At 37.4% G+C, this 18,876-nt stretch overlaps 1 protein-coding gene across 1 annotated transcript in view; it reads left to right on the top strand.

Moving 5' to 3' along the window:
- gja2 (gap junction protein, alpha 2) overlaps nucleotides 1–16,947 on the top strand; it is a 30,156-nt gene extending 13,209 nt beyond the window's left edge. Inside the window, exon 2 of the mRNA XM_039766298.1 lies at nucleotides 12,221–16,947. Within this exon, the coding sequence (XP_039622232.1) occupies nucleotides 12,245–13,321 (1,077 nt within the window). The 5' untranslated portion in view covers nucleotides 12,221–12,244 and the 3' untranslated portion in view covers nucleotides 13,322–16,947. The remainder of the gene's footprint in view (nucleotides 1–12,220) is intronic.
- The last annotated feature ends 1,929 nt before the right edge of the window (nucleotides 16,948–18,876 follow it).

Below are 18,876 nucleotides of genomic sequence, written 5' to 3'. Positions count from 1 at the left end.
TATACAGTATATATTCACTCACTGGCCACTTTATTAGGTACACCTTGCTAGTACCAATTTGGACCCCCTTTTGCCTTCAGAACTACCATAATTCTTCATGGCATAGATTCAACAAGGTGCGGACATGATAGCATCACGCACTTGATGCAGATTTGCTGGCAACACATCCATCATGTGAATCTCCCATTTCTCTACATCCCAAAGGTGCTCTATTAGATTGAGATCTGGTGACAGTGGAGGCCAATTGAGTACAGTGAACATTGTCATGTTCAAGAAACCTGTTTGAGATGATTTGAGCTTTGTGATATGGCACACTTATTCTGCTGGATGTAGTTATCAGAAGATGGGTACACTGAGGTCAAAGAGGGTCAGTAACAATATTCAGATAGGCTGTGATATTTAAACAATGCTCAAATGGTACTAAGGGGTCCAAAGTGTGCCAAAAAATATCCCCCACACCGTTACACCAGAACCAGCAGCCTGAACCACTGATACAAGGCAGGATGGATCCATGCTTTCAAGTGGTTGATTCCAAATTCTGAACTTACCATCCTAATGTCACAACAGAAATAAAGACTTATCAGACCAGGCAATGTTTTTTCAAATCTTCTGTTGATCAATTTTGGTGAGCCCGTGTGAACAGTTGCCTGTTCTTAGCTGATAGGAATGGTTCCCAATGTGGTCTCCTGCTGCTGTAGTCATCTACTTCAAGGTTTGACATTTTGTGTATTCAGAGATGCTCTTCTGCATACCTCAGTTGTAATGAGTGGTTATTTGAGTTAATGTAGCCCTCTTCACTCACGCGCCTGCCTTGGGACGTGTACCTTACCTCTGCTTAGCTAGCGAATGAGAGAACTAATTAAGGGATTTAGATTGGGTTATTTTCTATAATTTGCTTGAACAATGTAGTTGATCTTGCTAAGAATCATAGTTCACTTGCAGGAGCAATATATTTGTGCTAATCCAAGATAGAGGCTGTAGGCCGAGGGGAGCGGTAAGAGTAATGTCAGGAGTGGAAAACCGGGCAGGGCCCTCCTCTCTGTTCTTTTACACTAATACACGGGCAGAGCCATGGGGCATGGCTAGTGTGTGTGTGTGTGTATATATATATATATATATATATATATATATATATATATATATATATATATATATATATATATATATATATGAGAGAGAGAGAGAGAGAGTTCCCTATACAATCCTACACCATTTAGCCAATGTGTACCAAATTTTACATAGTTGTTCTCTAGGACCATACAGAAAAGAAAGACTACTTTAGAACTCAAAATTTTGACCATAGGGGTCCCAGTACCTTTTTTCCTCCTGTGTGCTAGAGTCTTCACCTGTTGGCTTGTAGGAAGTGAAACATTTGAACAATTTGAAGCCAGACTAGCAGACAAAATGATCAGCACTTAACACTCACCTGGGCAGTGTTGCATGCTGCTTCCATCTACTGTAATACAAAAATTAGTATCTTGCACTTTTGCTGGGTGGGGTGGCTGAGGCTTTGATTGTGAGTAGAAGTATGTAGTGCAACACAATGAAGACTCAAAGTGTTGTTGTTTCATTCCTGCTTTCCTTTATAATTTTAGCACTACAAACTATCCTCCTTGAACTAAAAGATGAGTCAGACATGACATTGTTAATAGATTCAACCCAGCAAGGAGTTACTGCAATTCAGGATTCCAGTCGGACCCAAAAAGAACAAATTCTCCACTCACTGCGAAAGAGACATGGACAGAGAGACATCTAACAATAACTACAGTGTCAACGTTTAAAAAACACCTAAACTTTTGCTTTCTTTCTTTAACCCATTCTGTTTATATACCTGTGCAACGCTGGATTCTTTGGATAACAAACATGATAAACATTAAGTATATGACCATGATATTAGTTGACAATCATCCAGCTTTGCTATATTTCAAGCCAGCAGCAATAATATTCTAGAAGAGAATTAAGTTTAAGAAAATGAACTTAAACCACACCCTCTAAATTCAATTCAACTCAAATCAATCTTTAAATAAAGCTCTTTACTGGGTACAGATTCAGACTGCTTACTTATAAATACAACTACAGTAACACTAAATTATTAAACCACACATTTACATAAACAATTGTATAAAACATTAAATAGATATTCAAATAATGAACATAAACATACCACAATAAAGTCCATTATTATTATTATTATAGTTGGGATCTGGACAGTTGACAGCAAAGGAGAAGAAATAAAAAAATCCACTCAGCGACATTCTTTAAGAAAGCAAACCTCTTCAGGTATTCATGGTTGGTTATAACAGAAAAGGTCACAGTTCTGATGACTTAGGCCATCTGGCTACTCGAAAACCCACCCCTCAGTGTATTCTGCAACAATTAAGTACATGTTCTAAATCAAACCTCCTTGGCTGTAAATTAATATCATGGGTGCCATGTAGGCTGGAATGTATGGAGTGCAATACTATACAGCAAACAAGGTCAAATTCCCACACGTGAAAGCATGCTGTGTGTTAGGATATTACACCGGTTTGGGTGGGTGAGCAAACACTGCCTCTCGGGACATTTTTTATTGTAGTGCAAGTTATTGCAGTTTTACAGTTTAAAAGAAAAAAAATAAATCTGTCAATTCACTACACAAATCTGGTTAGCCTATTTAAGGATTGCAAGGAGCCCAGGTATAGTTAAGATCAGTTATGGCCTGCTGTGCAAGGGCACCACTCTGGGTATTCTGGGTTCATTATTAAATTAGTTTGATAACTTGCACCACAGTTCTCACTAGAATCTGATAACTTAAAGGTTTGAGGAAATTCAGGGAAAACAACATTTTTTCCAGACTCTTAACATATCTGTTCCAGTCACGAACGAAACACATACACACTTTATTTGAATAGCAAATACTGAAACTCTGCCTTAGAAAGTGCAGGTCTGGGTATCATCACCCTGGTGCCTCACAAATTCAGGCTGAGGACCTCAACAGCTCACAGTCCTCCTTCTCTAGTGCATCTCCAGTCTGGCAGCTGTTCAAGTTCAGGTTGCCATAGCAAGAGATTAACAGAAACATTTCTTTTCTTTTCAGGATGTGCTGGCTAGCGACACCTCATGCCCTACTCCTTAACATATTGCTAGATTCATTGCTCTTCACCTGCATTTTGTCTCCCATCCTTAGAAGTGGGGCAGTGAAAGGTACTGGACAAAATCTTCCTCTCCCAGAAGCTGACGATCTGAATATCACCTTGTGTTACTAGAGTAATTAATGTAAATTGTTTTATTGTAGGCAGATAGCACTTTTAATAGTGAACTCATTGAAACATAACACAGTTTTGGTTCCCAAACATCTAGTCGAGGCAACACAGCCACTCCAAATATTTTTAAATTACCAAGAATTAAATTAATGAAGTAATCTTTATCTAAACCTGGTGAACTAATAAAGCAGTTTTAAAAAATTAATGGTTATATGGGACGGTAGCCACAAATACTTGGATTCCTCTAGGGAGGCTTGGGAATGGCTAACCTAACACACTTTGATGGACATATAATCAGTTTTGGAGCAGCAAGGATGTAGTCAGCAACCAACTGCCATATCTTGAAGACGTGGTATCATAAAAAACTTGAATAAACTGACAGAAAGCACAGTGGAAGACTCAAAAAGGTGTGTAAATTGGATGAATGGTAATTAAATATCATATCCTCATGGACCAAAGGAAATCTAGTGCAGTAGTTGTTCAGTGTCTGGCACCAGCACATACTTAAAACTGTGTGAAAGAGTCTTAATAGAAGTGGTCTAGTAAGACATGTTGCAGTTACAAAGCAACTGTTTTGGGAAGGCAAGAAATAGAAGAGATGGCCGTATGCAAAAAAAAAAAAGACCATGAAGTATGAAATAACCAATGAAGTGAAGAGTCCAAATTTAGGATGTTTTGGTTCACAAAATCCCAATATTGGGATATCAGATGTGGAACTGGTAAGTGGCAATATTAATGCCTATTAAAAGCCTTCTATGTAGCATGGTGGTAGCTCTCTTATGTACTGCTCAAAAAAAATTAAAGGAACATTTAATTTTTAATCAGAGTATAGCATCAAGTCAATGAAACCTCTGGGAATTTGATCTGGTCAGTTAAGTAGCAGAGGGGCTTGTTAATCTGTTTCAGCTGTTTTGGTGTTAATGAAATTAACAACAGGTGCACTAGAAGGGCAAAAATAAGGCACCCCCCAAAACAGGAATGGTTTAACAGGTGGAGGCAGCTGACATTTTTCCCTCCTCATCTTTTCTGGGCTGTTTTTTCACTAGTTTTGCATTTGGCTACAGTCAGTGTCACTACTGGTAGCATGAGGCGATACCTGGACCCTACAGAGGTTGCACAGGTAGTCCAACTTCTCCAGGATGGCACATCAATACGTGCCATTGCCAGAAGGTTTGCTGTGTCTCCCAGCACAGTCTCAAGGACATGGAGGTGATTCCAGGAGACAGGGAGTTACTCTGGGAGAGCTGGACAGGGCCATAGAAGGTCTTTAACCCATCAGCAGGAATCTGGTCATTTGGGCAAGGAGGAACAGGATGAGCACTGCCAGAGCCCTACAAAATTACCTCCAACAGGCACTGGTGTGAATGTCTCTGACCAAACAATCAGAAACTGACTTCATGAGGGTGGCCTGAGGGCCCGACGTCCTCTAGTGGGCCCTGTACTCACTGCCTGGCACCATGGAGCTTGATTGCCATTGCCATAGAGACAAATGGCAGGACAAATGAGACAGCCAATCAATCAATCAGTAAATACATAAAAGTAAATTGTGCAGATACAGTATTTCAAAATGAACTTAATGAATATATTGGGTTGAAGCACTGAATTGCCGGATAGCAGTGTGCAGAAATGACCCTCAGAGGTGCTGCTTAGCACACCATGGTGGAATGAACCTTTGGCTAACTGTGCTCCAGCATAGCACATCCTGGAGGGGAGGGAGGGAATTTTTTCATGATGGCATCCAAATTTTCCATCATCCTCTTTTCCACAACAGTGTGTCAAGGGTTTGCCCTGTGATGGAGCAGACCTTCCTATTAAGTTTGTTCAGGCATTGTGCTTCTTTTGAGCTCGGATTGCTTCCTGAGGAGACTGCAGTGTAGAATACCGCACTTAATACTATGGACTGCAGCTTACTGCAAACATCAACAGACCAGAGTCTCCTTAGCAAGTGAAGTCTACTGTGGCCTTTCTTATAGCGCTCCACTGTGTTGTCAAACCAGTTCAGTTTGTTTGTTTTGTGAACCCCCAGGTACTTACACCCCAAGACCCCTTTCGCATCCTCTCCCTGAATGCTGACAGGTCTCAGAGGCTCTTTTGCATACCAGAAGTCCACACATTAGCTCTTATTTCTTTACAGACAGCGTTGCAGGTTGTTATCCCTGGGCCACAACACAAAGTCCTCAACATCCTTCCTGTACTATGATTTATCTCCATTATTAATGCAGCCTATGATGGAGGAGTCATCTGAAATTTTCTGTAGACAGCAAGCACTGGAAGTCTGTTGTGTAGCCTCACAAACTGTTGCCTGTACGTCAGGTAGTCTGTTATCCAGGAGGCTGTGGGGGTATCAAGATTCAAAGCCCTGAGCTCGTTCCTCAGTATAGCATAGCCAATTAATCAAATTTTTTGTTTAAAAAAAAAAATCGATGCAGACACAAAGAGAACATACCACCTCTGCATGGCTAATGACCAGGAGCAGAATTCAAACCCAGGATGCGGGTGTCATTGCTCCCCACTATCAGGGGGTGCTGCCCTTGAGAATTACAGGCATCTGTCAGGATGTCAGGATGTGAATTTGGAGTATCTTCAGTGCCTTCAGAAAGTATTCAGACCCCTTCATTTTCACACATTTTGTTGTATCCTTATGCTAAAATCCCAATGTCCCTCAATAAGCAACATTCAATATCCAGGAAAACCATAACAAAAAAAGATTTCAGACATTTTGCAAATTTATCAAAATAAAAAAAAAACAAATATGACATTGACACAAATACTCAGACCCTATACTCGGTTTACTCAGTACTTTGTTGCAGCACATTTGACAGCAGTTACAGTCTGGAGTCTTTTTGGGTATGACGTGTGAAGCTTCACACACCTGAACTTGGATATTTTCTGACATTTTTATCAAGAGATCCTCTCAGGCTCCATCATGTTGGATAAAGACCACTGATAGATAATTTTTAAGATCTCTCCAGAGATAATCGATTGGGATCAAGTATGGGATCTGTTGCCACTCAAGAATATACCCAGAGTTGCCCCTAAGCTAGCCCTGTGTTATCTCTGCATTATCCTTAGGGTCATTGTCCTGTTGGAAGGTGTCCAGCCCAAGGTCCAGAGCACAGGTTTTCATTAAAGATATCTCACACTTTGCTCAATCCAGCTTTTCCGCAGTCCTGTCTAATATTTCAGTCCCTGCCACTAAAAACAACCCCACAGCATGATTTTATCACCACAATGTTTAATGTTGGAATGGTATTGACACAGGTAATAAGCAGAGTCTGTTTTATTGTCCTGACATGACACCATGAGACCAAACAGTTCAATTTTGGTTTCATCAGACCAGAGAGTCTTGTTTCATATAGTCTGATATTCCTTTAGGTGACTTCTTGCAAAATCCAAGCAGGCTTTCAGATTAGTGGGGTACTGAAGTGTTAAGTTACTCTTCTGGAAGTTTCTCTCATCTCCACATAGGCTTTCTGGGACTGACAGAGCAAGCTTTGGGTTCTTGATCACCTCTCTTACCAAGACCCTTCTCCCTTAATTGCTCAGTTTGGTCAAGTCCCTGCTGTAGGAAGAGTCATGGTTGGGTTGTTCTAGACTTTTTCCATTTTAAAATTCTGGAAGCCACTTTGCTCTTGGAAACCTTCAGTACTGCAGAAATGTTTCTGTGGTGTTCCCCAGATCTATGTCTCAACACAATCCTGTCTCTAAGCTCTGCAGGAAATTTCTTCTACAAAGTACCTCATGGTTTGATTTTTGTTCTGATAAACATTGTCAACTATTGGACTGTCCATGGACATGTGTGTGCCTTGTCTAATCATGGCTGATCAAGTAAACTGACCCCATGTGAACAAGGTACAGAAACATGATGACCAACAGAATAGGATCCACCTGTAACAGATTGCAAATGTTATAGCAAAGGGTCTGAATACTTGTGTCAATTGGATCTTTTTTTTTTTTAGTTTTTAACAATTTTGAAAAAAAATCCTAAAATCCTGCTTTCACTTTGTGTTAGGGTACCAAGTGCTGTTTGCGGTGGGGGGAAGGAGAGAAATTAATTTAAAAGATATTAGCGTAAGGCTGCAAAATAACAAAATTTGAAATAAGTGAAAGGGTATGAATACTTTCTGAGGGCACTGTGTAACATACTTGGGCAGCATACACAGTAAATGTAGAAAGGTTGTTAACATTTGTCTTGAACAAACTACTGTTTGGAAGTTTTATGATGGACTACTCAAAATTGACATCACGGTAATGAGAAATTAGAAAAAGGGATATCTTCAATTACATTTTGACTATTTGAGCTTGCAGTTGGTGATATAATAACCCCACTGACCAACTGCTATTATACCTTGGGATATGTTCTGCCTTGTACCAAACCCTGGATAGAGAAATAGTCCAGCACAGTGCCCACTCACAGTCAATTTAGAGTTGCCAATTGACCTAACATGCAGAACTGAAGATGTAAGAGGAAAAAAAAGGAATACTGAGAGAATATGACAGATATCGGGCAACCATGCAACCTACTCATGGATGCCTGGGCAGAGGCAGAGGATCCTAACCCCGGGATTCTGGACATGTGTAAGGAAACAGCAGCATTGTGCCACCATGTGGGAAAATACTGACTAAACAATTGTCAACAGAACAGATGATTTTCAGAATAAACTTTTCCTTCTATACCAGCAGTTGTGACAATTAACTTCTCAGACCTAATCATTTCACTGTGCCACATATAGCTTTTCCTTTTTAAAGGTGAGGAAACTGCTCATATTATCAAAAGACATACAGTATGTAGAAAAACTGTAATATATATAAGATTATATCATTACTAAACTTTACTAAAGCCAACTGGAAAAACAGGGTAGTTGTCATCTAATAAAGGCATTTTAGTTGCCAAAAGTAATTTAGAGTATGTAGCAATTACCTAAGTGTACTGTATAACATAGGATTTAAAACAGTTACTGAATCTAAAAAGGACCAGACTTTTAAAGTTTATCTGCACGGCTTGCTATGTGTGTGAATGCTTGTGATAGACATAACACATCTAATTATGTTGGGCAAAACCTGGAACATATTAAGACAAGCCTGCACGGACCATGGGACCTTCTCCCAGGTTCATATTCATTGATCATTTATATTTGGAGCATGGAAACATATTACCATTGTAACATCTTAATAACTTCTTGAAGCACAGTTATACTGGTTGTAGCGTAAGGCACCTTCAAAAGTGTAAATGGCTTATGAAACAGGCTCCAGTGAGTGATCTTGTACTGGAAGAAGGTGCCCCATTTTAAAAAAAAAAAAATTCCCACCTATAAGAAATCTATTAATATACCTCCTTCTCATTGTCTCTTATAAGACTATGTAAGCAGACTTCATATTTTACAGCCCTCCTTAATTTGACCTGTAATACAGATGTGCTGACCACAGTCCTCTTTTACATCACACTCTTCAGCGTGGTATGACTCAACAAAATGTCAAGTGTTACATCTCTATTACTGATTAACTGACTAGAGATGAGTCAAAGTGCTGAGATTACATATACTGTAGTTACACAGGCACTTCTCCTACATATGAACCATTCTGGTGTGACCAGTTTCTCTTCTGATATTGCTGGCTTGTGTATTTTGTGTATGTTGAGCTAGCCAATAAATATGCACATGGGGGATGGGGACATCATTCTGGGTTTTATACTGAAAATCCATCCTTAATTGATAAAATAACTATAACCAAATTAGAATAATATGAAAGAAAAACATCAACCAACCCAAAAACTCTAATACAGTATCTTGTATGACCACCTCTTCTATTCATCACTTCTTGACACCTCTGGCACACAGAGCTAAAGAGATTCAAAATCTACAGTTGTGAATAATTTCAGGATATTGCAATCCAGGGTATCCCAAAGATGCTCTGTAGGGTTATTATCAGGAGTATCACAGTAGTATTTCTCAGGCTGGTCATGGCCAAAGCAGCTGTTTGTTGCTGTTGGTGTCCTTCTGTAAGGTTAGACACCTAGGATATATTTGCAGAGGATCTTGGACAGCATGCCTTGCTCTAAGGTGAGCAGCATTGAATCTGTCGTTCATTATCCTATTGCTGAGGCAGGCATTGCATCTGATGGCATTTTCAGAATCTGTACTGATACCAGATTAAACAATGATCTCAGATGGCGAGATGCATCTGTCCTGCTTGGGTGTGGTCACTTAATAGGAACTTGTTCTTGGATGGTCATGTGTCCAAATTGCTTTGCTGAAGTCTTACTTGCAATTAAAACACAGTGGAGCAGCTTAATAAATAGTTGTAGCAACACTAGTACAAGGCATGCCTACCTGCAGCATACTGATGGCTCTTTTCTTCTTGTGACACTGAAGGAATTATGTACTGCACAGTAAAATAACTAAGTGTGGCCTCTGTTGTGCTGTGACCTATGATTTGTATTAAAGACCTTTAATGGGTGATCCCATCAGGCTTCGTTTCACCTGGACTTCACTTAGTAAAAATGCATGAAATTAAATTGAATGTGTTTGGCAAGCTGCATTTTTGGTTAGAAGCCTAAAACATGGAACATCTTTTTGTGAGAGTACACATGGTGAATTTCTTCTTGTAACTGAGGATAGAACTACAGTTTTGCCATTTTTATCAGCATGTTTGTGTTAATTACAGTGATTGATCGAATAGTCAGTTTGATGCCATTGTCTTATCTAGTCATTGAATACTAGGCACAAAAAGAAAAAGGGAGTAAATGGACAAAATCTGAGATAATTGCCATGTGATTCGTGTTCTTAGTTTGTAAAATACATTGATGTTACCAATATAATTATCATAATTATCTCTAAAATTATGTAGAAGCCTGTAAATATCTTGGCAACAGTGGATCCAAGGCTACAGCCAACCCTAGGCAAGCAGTATATTGCAGAGCTCACTCATGCATACTGATTTTGTAACTTCAGAATAATTTGTTAATTTAATTTGCACAGCTTTGTATGAGGGGAAAAAGTGCCTGGAGAAATGTTTCCTTTTTCTGCTTGGCCTACCAGTCATTATCTACAACATATCATATAGCAAGCATTTTTGTAATTAAACACATGATCTTGCCATTTGCAGCTATCATAACAGAAACCATGAGAACAGACTTACCCGATTAACCCAATAGATTTTTTATGCCTCAAAAACAGAAAAAGATCCACTTGTGGGTGAAATCATCCCTTAGGTTTACTCTGCCCATAAAATCAGTTGGTCACCAGGCAGGGTTCTTTCGTCCAGTAGTTGTTTTGTACAAAAGTAACTGGGAATCGGCGTCAGCCAAGGACAATGCTAGGCCCCACATACAAGAAAACAAAAAAAAAAAAAAAGCAGAGAAAACAGTGTTTGAATAAAGAGGAGCAGGTGTGTCAAATGTAGACCACATATGAAAATGCAAGTCTAGCATATTTACTGATAATTGGCAAATAGTTTATTTAAAATGATAGAATTGACCATATCTATATATTTTAAGTATTATAAACACAAAACATTATTCATCCCACTCTATAAGCCATAACCCATGCAAGAACAAGGGCTAAGAAGTCACTGCTACCGAGAATACCATACCAAATCAATCCATAGGACATTCATGATATATAACAGCATCCAATCCGTACACTCTGAAATATAATTATCATCCTTCTGTGTGACAAAGAAATAAAAATACATTTATATAGCGCCTTTCTAATGCTCAGCACTCACAGCTCCAGAAGACTGTGTTCCAATTTCCAGCCCCGTCACTACCTTTGAGAAGTTTGTATTTTTGAACGTATATGTAGATTTTCCACACATATCCCAAAAGCTTATACAATAAATTAATCCTAGATTCCCAACTTACTCAGTATGATTGAGTATGGGTGCTTACCCAGTGGTGCTATACATGTGATCTTACTTCCAAAGTCAACCTGCCAGGTCATTTCTGCCTCCTAAGAATGGTTAAACAGATTAAGCAAGTTATACGGATGAAACAGTGATGAACAGCTCAGACAACTTTAAAAAGCTATATAATTTCTCACCAGTAAAGCCACTATGGCACAATATTTAGCAATTTTGTTTCATGGATCCATTACCCTGGGTTTGTTTGAATCATGTATCAGGTTGCTGAACCACGGTATCTTTTCTGAGCATTCACAAGTGTGGGTTAGGTTATTTGTCATCCAACTGAGTGTTTGTGTGAATACTGTGCCTAGTGCCACTGATATAAGACTCCATCCCTCCACAACGCTGGATTTAATTAACCAGGGTTGGAAAAGCTATGCTATACATTACTCAATCACCATTCTCCCCTCTTAAAAAACAGTGTACATTGCATATGGATCCAATGAACAGAACAACCATCAGCTTCCTAGAGATGCAAGACTCTTAATTACTTAATTTTGACAGTTTTCAAATTCTAATTAGCATAAACACCACAGCTGGGAAGCATAACAATGACAGCTGTTCAATGATCCATGGGCAGTACTCTGCTCTAATGTGACCAATAAGCAAGCCCAGTTGGGGGGAAACTGTATCCAGGGAAGCGGAGCAACATCACCTGCCTCAAGGTCATTTGTCAAATGAGCAGGCCACATACATCAGTAACACAGTTTAGGCTGAATCAAAACCACATGTATGGAGCAAATGACGCAAGACTAAATCATCATACTTTTATCAAAAGTTCATCCCCTCAATACAATGGATAACTTTTCACTTGCAGTTATTGATGAAGATGGCACAATTACTGAAACCTATTAAACAAGGCAACTGGGGTTCCAAGAGGCTGTGACAAAAATGGAGCTACAATTATCCACCCAGAGTAGGGCAATGTACTTCTCCTTTACGCTTCATTTCTAACACTCTCCATTTTTTTAATCAAATTCACAAACTTAGTTCTTAAATTTGGATTCCTTTCATCTTTGTGATCATGAATGCTTGCAGTAATATTGCTTATTTGAACTCCTTTTCTCTGTTTGCAGGGTTGACCTCAAGCAGCTGCTGCCATGGGCGATTGGAGTTTACTGGGTAAACTGCTGGAGAGTGCTCAGGAGCACTCCACAGTTGTTGGAAAGGTCTGGCTGACGGTGCTCTTCATCTTTCGCATCTTAGTGCTGGGCACTGCTGCAGAGAAAGTGTGGGGAGATGAACAGTCAGGCTTCACTTGTGACACAAAGCAACCTGGTTGCCAGAATGTCTGCTATGACAAGACCTTCCCTATATCACATATTCGCTTTTGGGTCCTACAGATCATTTTTGTGTCCACACCCACCCTCATCTATCTGGGGCACATCCTACACTTGGTACGTATGGAAGAGAAGCAGAAGGAGAAAGAGAAAAACAAGATATCTCAGCATCACAGCGATAAGCAACCACTCCTGGGGAATAGTAAATGTAAAAAGCCACCTGTGAAGGATGAACAGGGCCGGATACGGATGCAGGGTGCCATCTTGCGGACCTACATCTTCAACATTATTTTCAAAACTCTGTTTGAAGTGGGCTTTATAGTTGCTCAGTATTTCCTGTATGGATTTGAGCTAAAGCCATTGTACACATGTAATCGTATGCCATGCCCCAATACTGTGAACTGCTACATCTCTCGACCTACTGAGAAGACGATCTTTATTTTATTTATGCTTGCTGTAGCTTGCCTGTCTTTGTTCCTCAACCTGGTGGAAATGTACCACTTGGGCTTCACAAAGTGCCGACAGGGCCTGAGATACAGAACAGAAATTGCATCGGAAGCTGGCTCAAAGGCTCCTAGCGAAGCTGTAGCACCTTATGTGCCAAGTTACCCTTACTTTGGAGCACAACCACCAGCTCCAGTTCATTACCAAGCTGGGACTAGATACAGTCCATCTCCCTTAACTGAAACGGATTCAGTCTGTCATCCATACAACAGCAAAGTAGCTTACAAGCAAAACAGGGATAACCTTGCAGTAGAAAGGAATGGAAAGCCTGAGGAGAGCAACTCAAAACTCAAAAGAGAACCTCAGTCTCCCAATGACAACCAACGTAAGGCTGGCCGTGTCAGTAGTAAGCCGAATAACGGCAAGAGCCGGCTCGATGACCTAAAAATCTAGTTAGCAGTCACTCTGCATTCTTTAAAGTTGTTTATTCACCTCAAAATGTCCTGAAATATGGTTCTCATTGCAAAATTTTACATACTGATATGCTTGGCTGGCCTGATACAGCCTTTACCCCCAAGCTAATATTCTAGACATACGGTCATGGAGGCTAATAAAGAAACGGATGCAAAATGCGTTTTGGTGGACATGCACAACAATTTAAGTCTGCTGTTTAAACCTATAGATTTACATATTGAAAATTACATAAAATGAGGTAAGAAAATTATCAAGAGTAAGGTTCTGGCATTTTCGGGGATATCTGAATGGGCTTTGACAAGCCAGTCTATCAATTGGGTAGATTTTTTCACTTAACCAACTACACATAATGAAAAGTACACTTGCACAAGGGGACAACCTGGCTGCATTGATGACAGTGAAGGTGACACAGCTAAGTATATGGTGGTGCTCCTCCACTACCGCACTTGATGGATTGTCAGTGAACTGTAAATAAGATTTCAAAATTTTTTTTTGTACAGTAAACATTATGTCAACACTGGGTATATTTAAGTCAATGACTGGTTTAGGATGGTTTGTCAGAAGGATGCTATACAAACTGTACATGATTTTTAACAGTTTACTCCAAATAGTTTTGCATTTTCCTGCAGGCTAATGTGTGTCCATGAAACTGATACATCTTTACTGGGTTTCACCTTGCAGATCATGATGAGCAAGTTAATAGCGATGGCTTTTCCACTTTTTTCTTTTTTTTTTTTTTAATCTTCATTCTACCCACCAGCAAAGTTTTGAAAGAAAAAGTATTTAATCTGCATTGCAGGCACAATGCTAAATCATTGTGGGACAAGCATTGCCATTTGGCTAAATACAACTTAACATACAATAGACTTTAACTTAACAAATGATCAAGTTATTATGCAGAGGCTTCAAAAAACACAAGCCACAGTTAATGTTAACTGCAGATTTTTTGTAAAATAATTTTATATAAGTATAAAGGTTTACTAAAAATGTGTCACTTCAACCACTTGTACTTTAAAACACAACAGAAAAATCAGTAAATGCTCCAGTAATATTGCATATGAAATATCTTCTGGTGGCCTAACAAACAGCGTATCAGGTAGTAAGATTGGCAAGGATGTTAGGATAAAACCAAGACCATTAAATTTACTGGTATTTTGATATATACAAGAAATGAATGTGAACAAGCAGAACCTAAGTGCTGCTTAATAAATCTCAGAAATGACAATCCAGTCAAATTGCCCATTTTGCTTTAGTCAAACGGATGCAATTTTTCAAATTACTTCTTCACCGTGCATCTGTTGCTTCTTAGAACTCATCAGTAACAATACTTTACATTACAAGAATAAAACCAGTGCAGTTTCCTAAGTCATACATTAAAATGGCCTAATGAGGGCTTAGCTTTCCAAGTTAATGAGTGGTGTTATACAGATGAGTTTAATCACTGTATACATCTTCAATTAAAGCTCATTTAAGGTTTTAACCAGGTTATGAATCAAGTATACCTTTCCCTTAGGGTAAATATTAAGTATTAAACATAAAAATTAAAATCTCCCAGTAATAATGTCTTAAAAACTTTGACTTCACGCAATTAACAGGAAATCTTATTTGCAATAACTCAAAATTTGAGAAATTCAAATACTACACATAACATATATAATTACACAGAGCCTAATACCTTATTTATCTATAAAAATAATTTTAAACTTATTAACCATAAATCATCTCAATGCACAGCTGCTTTGTACAAAGTCAAGCTGCAATTAGACAAGTGATACACGGGACATTTCTTTAAAATTTAAAAAGTTCTATTGCATTTTTCAATACAAAAACTGAAGAGTAAAAAGATGCCAAAATTCATCGAAGAATGCAGCTACATTTTAAGAAGTATCACAAAAACAAACCTGTCAATTTCCTCAAACTTCATAATAGTGAGCAAAATGCAACTGCTGTATGAATCAAGAAATGCAAAAGAATTCAAACTTGCAATGACAAGAAAATATTGACAAAGTTAAACCTTCATGGACATTACATATATCTTTATCAACACTGGGGAGATAACTATGAAAAACTGCAAAATTCTACATAAAATGTTTTATTCGACTAGATTCAAATGTTCATTTCAAGACCCAGCTGGAAGTTGCCAAAAGTGTTTTCTTTTCCACTGTTCTTAAGTTTTCATCATTCATTCATTTTTTAATCTGCAGTAGCTGCAGAGGCTAAAAGGCAGTACTATGAAATGGCTGGCATACCAGGGTGCTACAGAGCTGTAATAATGGTTCTTCTAAAACTTTTTAGAAGTGTTAAGCATATTCACCATCATTTGTCTCCTCTCTGCCTCTAATAGCTGCAATCACAAGATCATAAAAACTGTTCTTGTGTTCACATACTAAAACATGAAATCTACAATAAAGTAAACTGCAAGATATTTGAGGAAATGGTAGTCAAAAATGGAGAAAAAACACTAGTTAGTCTAATAAACACTGAATCCAGCAGGATTTGATGAGTGTAAATTAAAAGTATTCTTCTCTGTATGCTTTTATCCCCTGCTTCTCCCCCCAAAGATGAAATTTTATAGTGGTCCGTTGAGCATGCGAGAGTATGCCCTGTAATAATTTGACTCCTCATCCAGGGTTAGTTCATGTATTACCTGAAACAGCCAGGAAATGCTCTTACCCCACTGTACTAGATTAATGTTTGAGGGCAGAAGGATTTACCTCATAACAGACTAATTTCTTTGAAATGCTTTTAAAAACAGACACACTAGTGCAAATAATCTTTCTTAAATATGAGATGCTAGTTCGCACTTGTTTGTTCATTATTGACCGCTTTAAAATGCAGTGTAAAAAAAACAACAGCTTATCTTAACAAAACAAGTCTAATAAAACCAAGTCATTCTCATTAATAACCCATAAAACCTTTGTTAAACTGCTAAGTACTACAAATTTAGACTAAGCACCCAATTGGAAGCACAGTATTACTCCTATCACTGAAACAGTGGATAAATATTGTTGTGTAGAGGTATAAGTATGGAATAAAGTGTTACAATAGCCATTCAAAATGTGTACAGCTTACTAAGTTTCATTAAGAACTAATCAAGAGACTGGAGCCAGTCAGGATCACTGTTGATACATATTTGCATGATACTGTTTTAAATTCTTTTATTTATGTAATTATGATACCTGTTCTCAAGAAGGGACCTATGAAACTCTCAAATGATGTTTAAATAAGTGGTTAGTCAATAATGACTAATAAAACACATAGAAAAAAATGTCTGAGGATGACTGTTACTTACCAATAAAAGACAAAGTAACCTTGATTATGGTGACAAGAGGAGAATACAAGCATTAACTGCAAGCTCTCAAAATTTAAACCATTTACCCAACACATACAGCTACCACTGATGGATATAAACTCTGGAGAACCTGTGAAAAGACTGACCCAACTGGGATTTGAACCTCAAAAGTCATTAACAATCAGACATATGACTTACTCATATACATAGTCTTAAGTGAAAAGTATCATAAAATAGATAAAATAACCAGACAGGGATAATGTTCTAGAAATTACAAAGGGTAAATAAATCCTCTATACTGAAAAATGCTTTAAAAAAAAAACAAACAAAAAAACAATTGATAAAGTTATTCTTGGTTCATTATCACTAAGTCACAGTCAAAAAACGATTTAGGAATGGTAAATAAATAGAAATTAAAGCAACACCCTACCACTTAAGTGTGCTAGTCATTTAAAACCTTACAGAAATTTCTAACCTCCAACTATGATCTGCAGTCTAATAATAATGCTGCTGTTTTGTAAGTTGATACAACCAATTTTAGTAGGCATGATAATAAAGCAACACTATTGCATTACTTAGATCCTCTATATATTGATGGCTACAGTAAGTTTATTGCACAAACACATAATTGTCATCATAGTTATTTCACAGGAATAAAAAATGTTTAATGAACAGTCAAACATACAAAAAGCCAAAATTGGAAGGTGCCAGAATGGAGTACAACTCTGATAATGTAGTAGATATATTTCTTCCGTCCCACTTTATTTTCTTCAAATTATACATTCCATTAAACAAAATTAAAAAAAAAAAATAAATTTCAAACTTAAATAAATGTTTAAATGGGTGTTAAAAACATTAATATTTGTAAAATGTAAAATTTACAGCATGCAAAAAAGATACCAATCTTATGTTTAAATTATTAAAAGGTTGAGATAAATTCTGAAAGATAATACTTAAGTAAACGGTTCATGTTTAAAGTAAAATGCAATCAAAATGTGGATTAAATACGGTTGATGCAAAGGTGCAAAGGTTCATAGGTCATTTACATAGCAGCCATACCCGATTCAATTTTTCTGACACGCCTAATACAGATTTGGAATTTTTAGAGTATACTATTTAGTGCCTGGTATGCATTTAACAGATGAATTGTGAAGCACAGAAATAATTAAACTACAAAAACGTGTGTTAGTTGTAAGGAAAAAAGGTTTCAGGTTTTCATTGCAGCTTGCCTTAAATATTCACCTGATGCAGTACTTCTGCAAGATTTAACAGATATGAACTGATTAATTTGTAAAGTACCAGTCCACAATTAATACTTTGACCTACAAAACACAACTAATGCAAAATGGTAAATTACAAGGACAATAGTGAGTTTCCCTACAAAATCCAAATTCCACTAGCAGCTGCTTTTCTGAACACTTGGTGCAAATAAATTGTTGACATAAATACTGTATTGACATGTGAAAGATAGTAGTAGAATGAAAAACCTGATAAATTTAGCATTTTAAAGAACATTACAATCCAAATACAAATGGAAATAAATAAATCAGATATAACAATTTTGTATGTTCCACATACAAAAACAGTTTTCAGGATTACAAAAAAAAAATGTTTTCATCTTATACCGATACAAAATTTCAAAAATGTACCAGTTAATTAATCAAATAGACTACATAAAAAACTATAAGCAATTGTTAGCTAAGAAGTAGCATAAGCAACTTGACTACAGCATGAGAGGCAAAGGCAGATTCCCATTCTTAAACTGGCAATCATGTCGGCTTGTCCAACTTTCTTAAAACAAAAGTCTTAAAAAGCCAGACTCTGGGTTTCGTCCTATTTCTTTTAGATCAGTAAATTAAACATATAAAGACAATCAAGTCTAGTAAAGAAATAGCTATATACATATAAATATTTTAATTTATATCTGTATATACAGTGTACACAAGTGTGCATATATATATATATATATATATATATATATATATAGACACACAAACTACAAAGTCTCTAAAAAGTTGTATATTTCTAAATACAGTGTTCTTATATATGTTTATTCAGTTCTGACTGACAATGTAAGCAGGAAAAAATGCTATTAGTTGCAAAACAAAAGTTAAATTATGCCCAAATTACAAATAACACATATATCCAAATAGTTGCAAGGAATAACATTTGCTACTGATGTGTGCACTGCAGTAAGCAGTGCATAAGGGCAAATGGAAAATCATTTGAACTAGGCTATTAA

The sequence above is a fragment of the Polypterus senegalus genome, chromosome 10, assembly GCF_016835505.1.
Source record: "Polypterus senegalus isolate Bchr_013 chromosome 10, ASM1683550v1, whole genome shotgun sequence".
Lineage (NCBI taxonomy): Eukaryota > Metazoa > Chordata > Cladistia > Polypteriformes > Polypteridae > Polypterus > Polypterus senegalus.
Note: the sequence above shows the minus strand (reverse complement) of the source record. Positions and strands in the feature narration are given on the sequence as shown.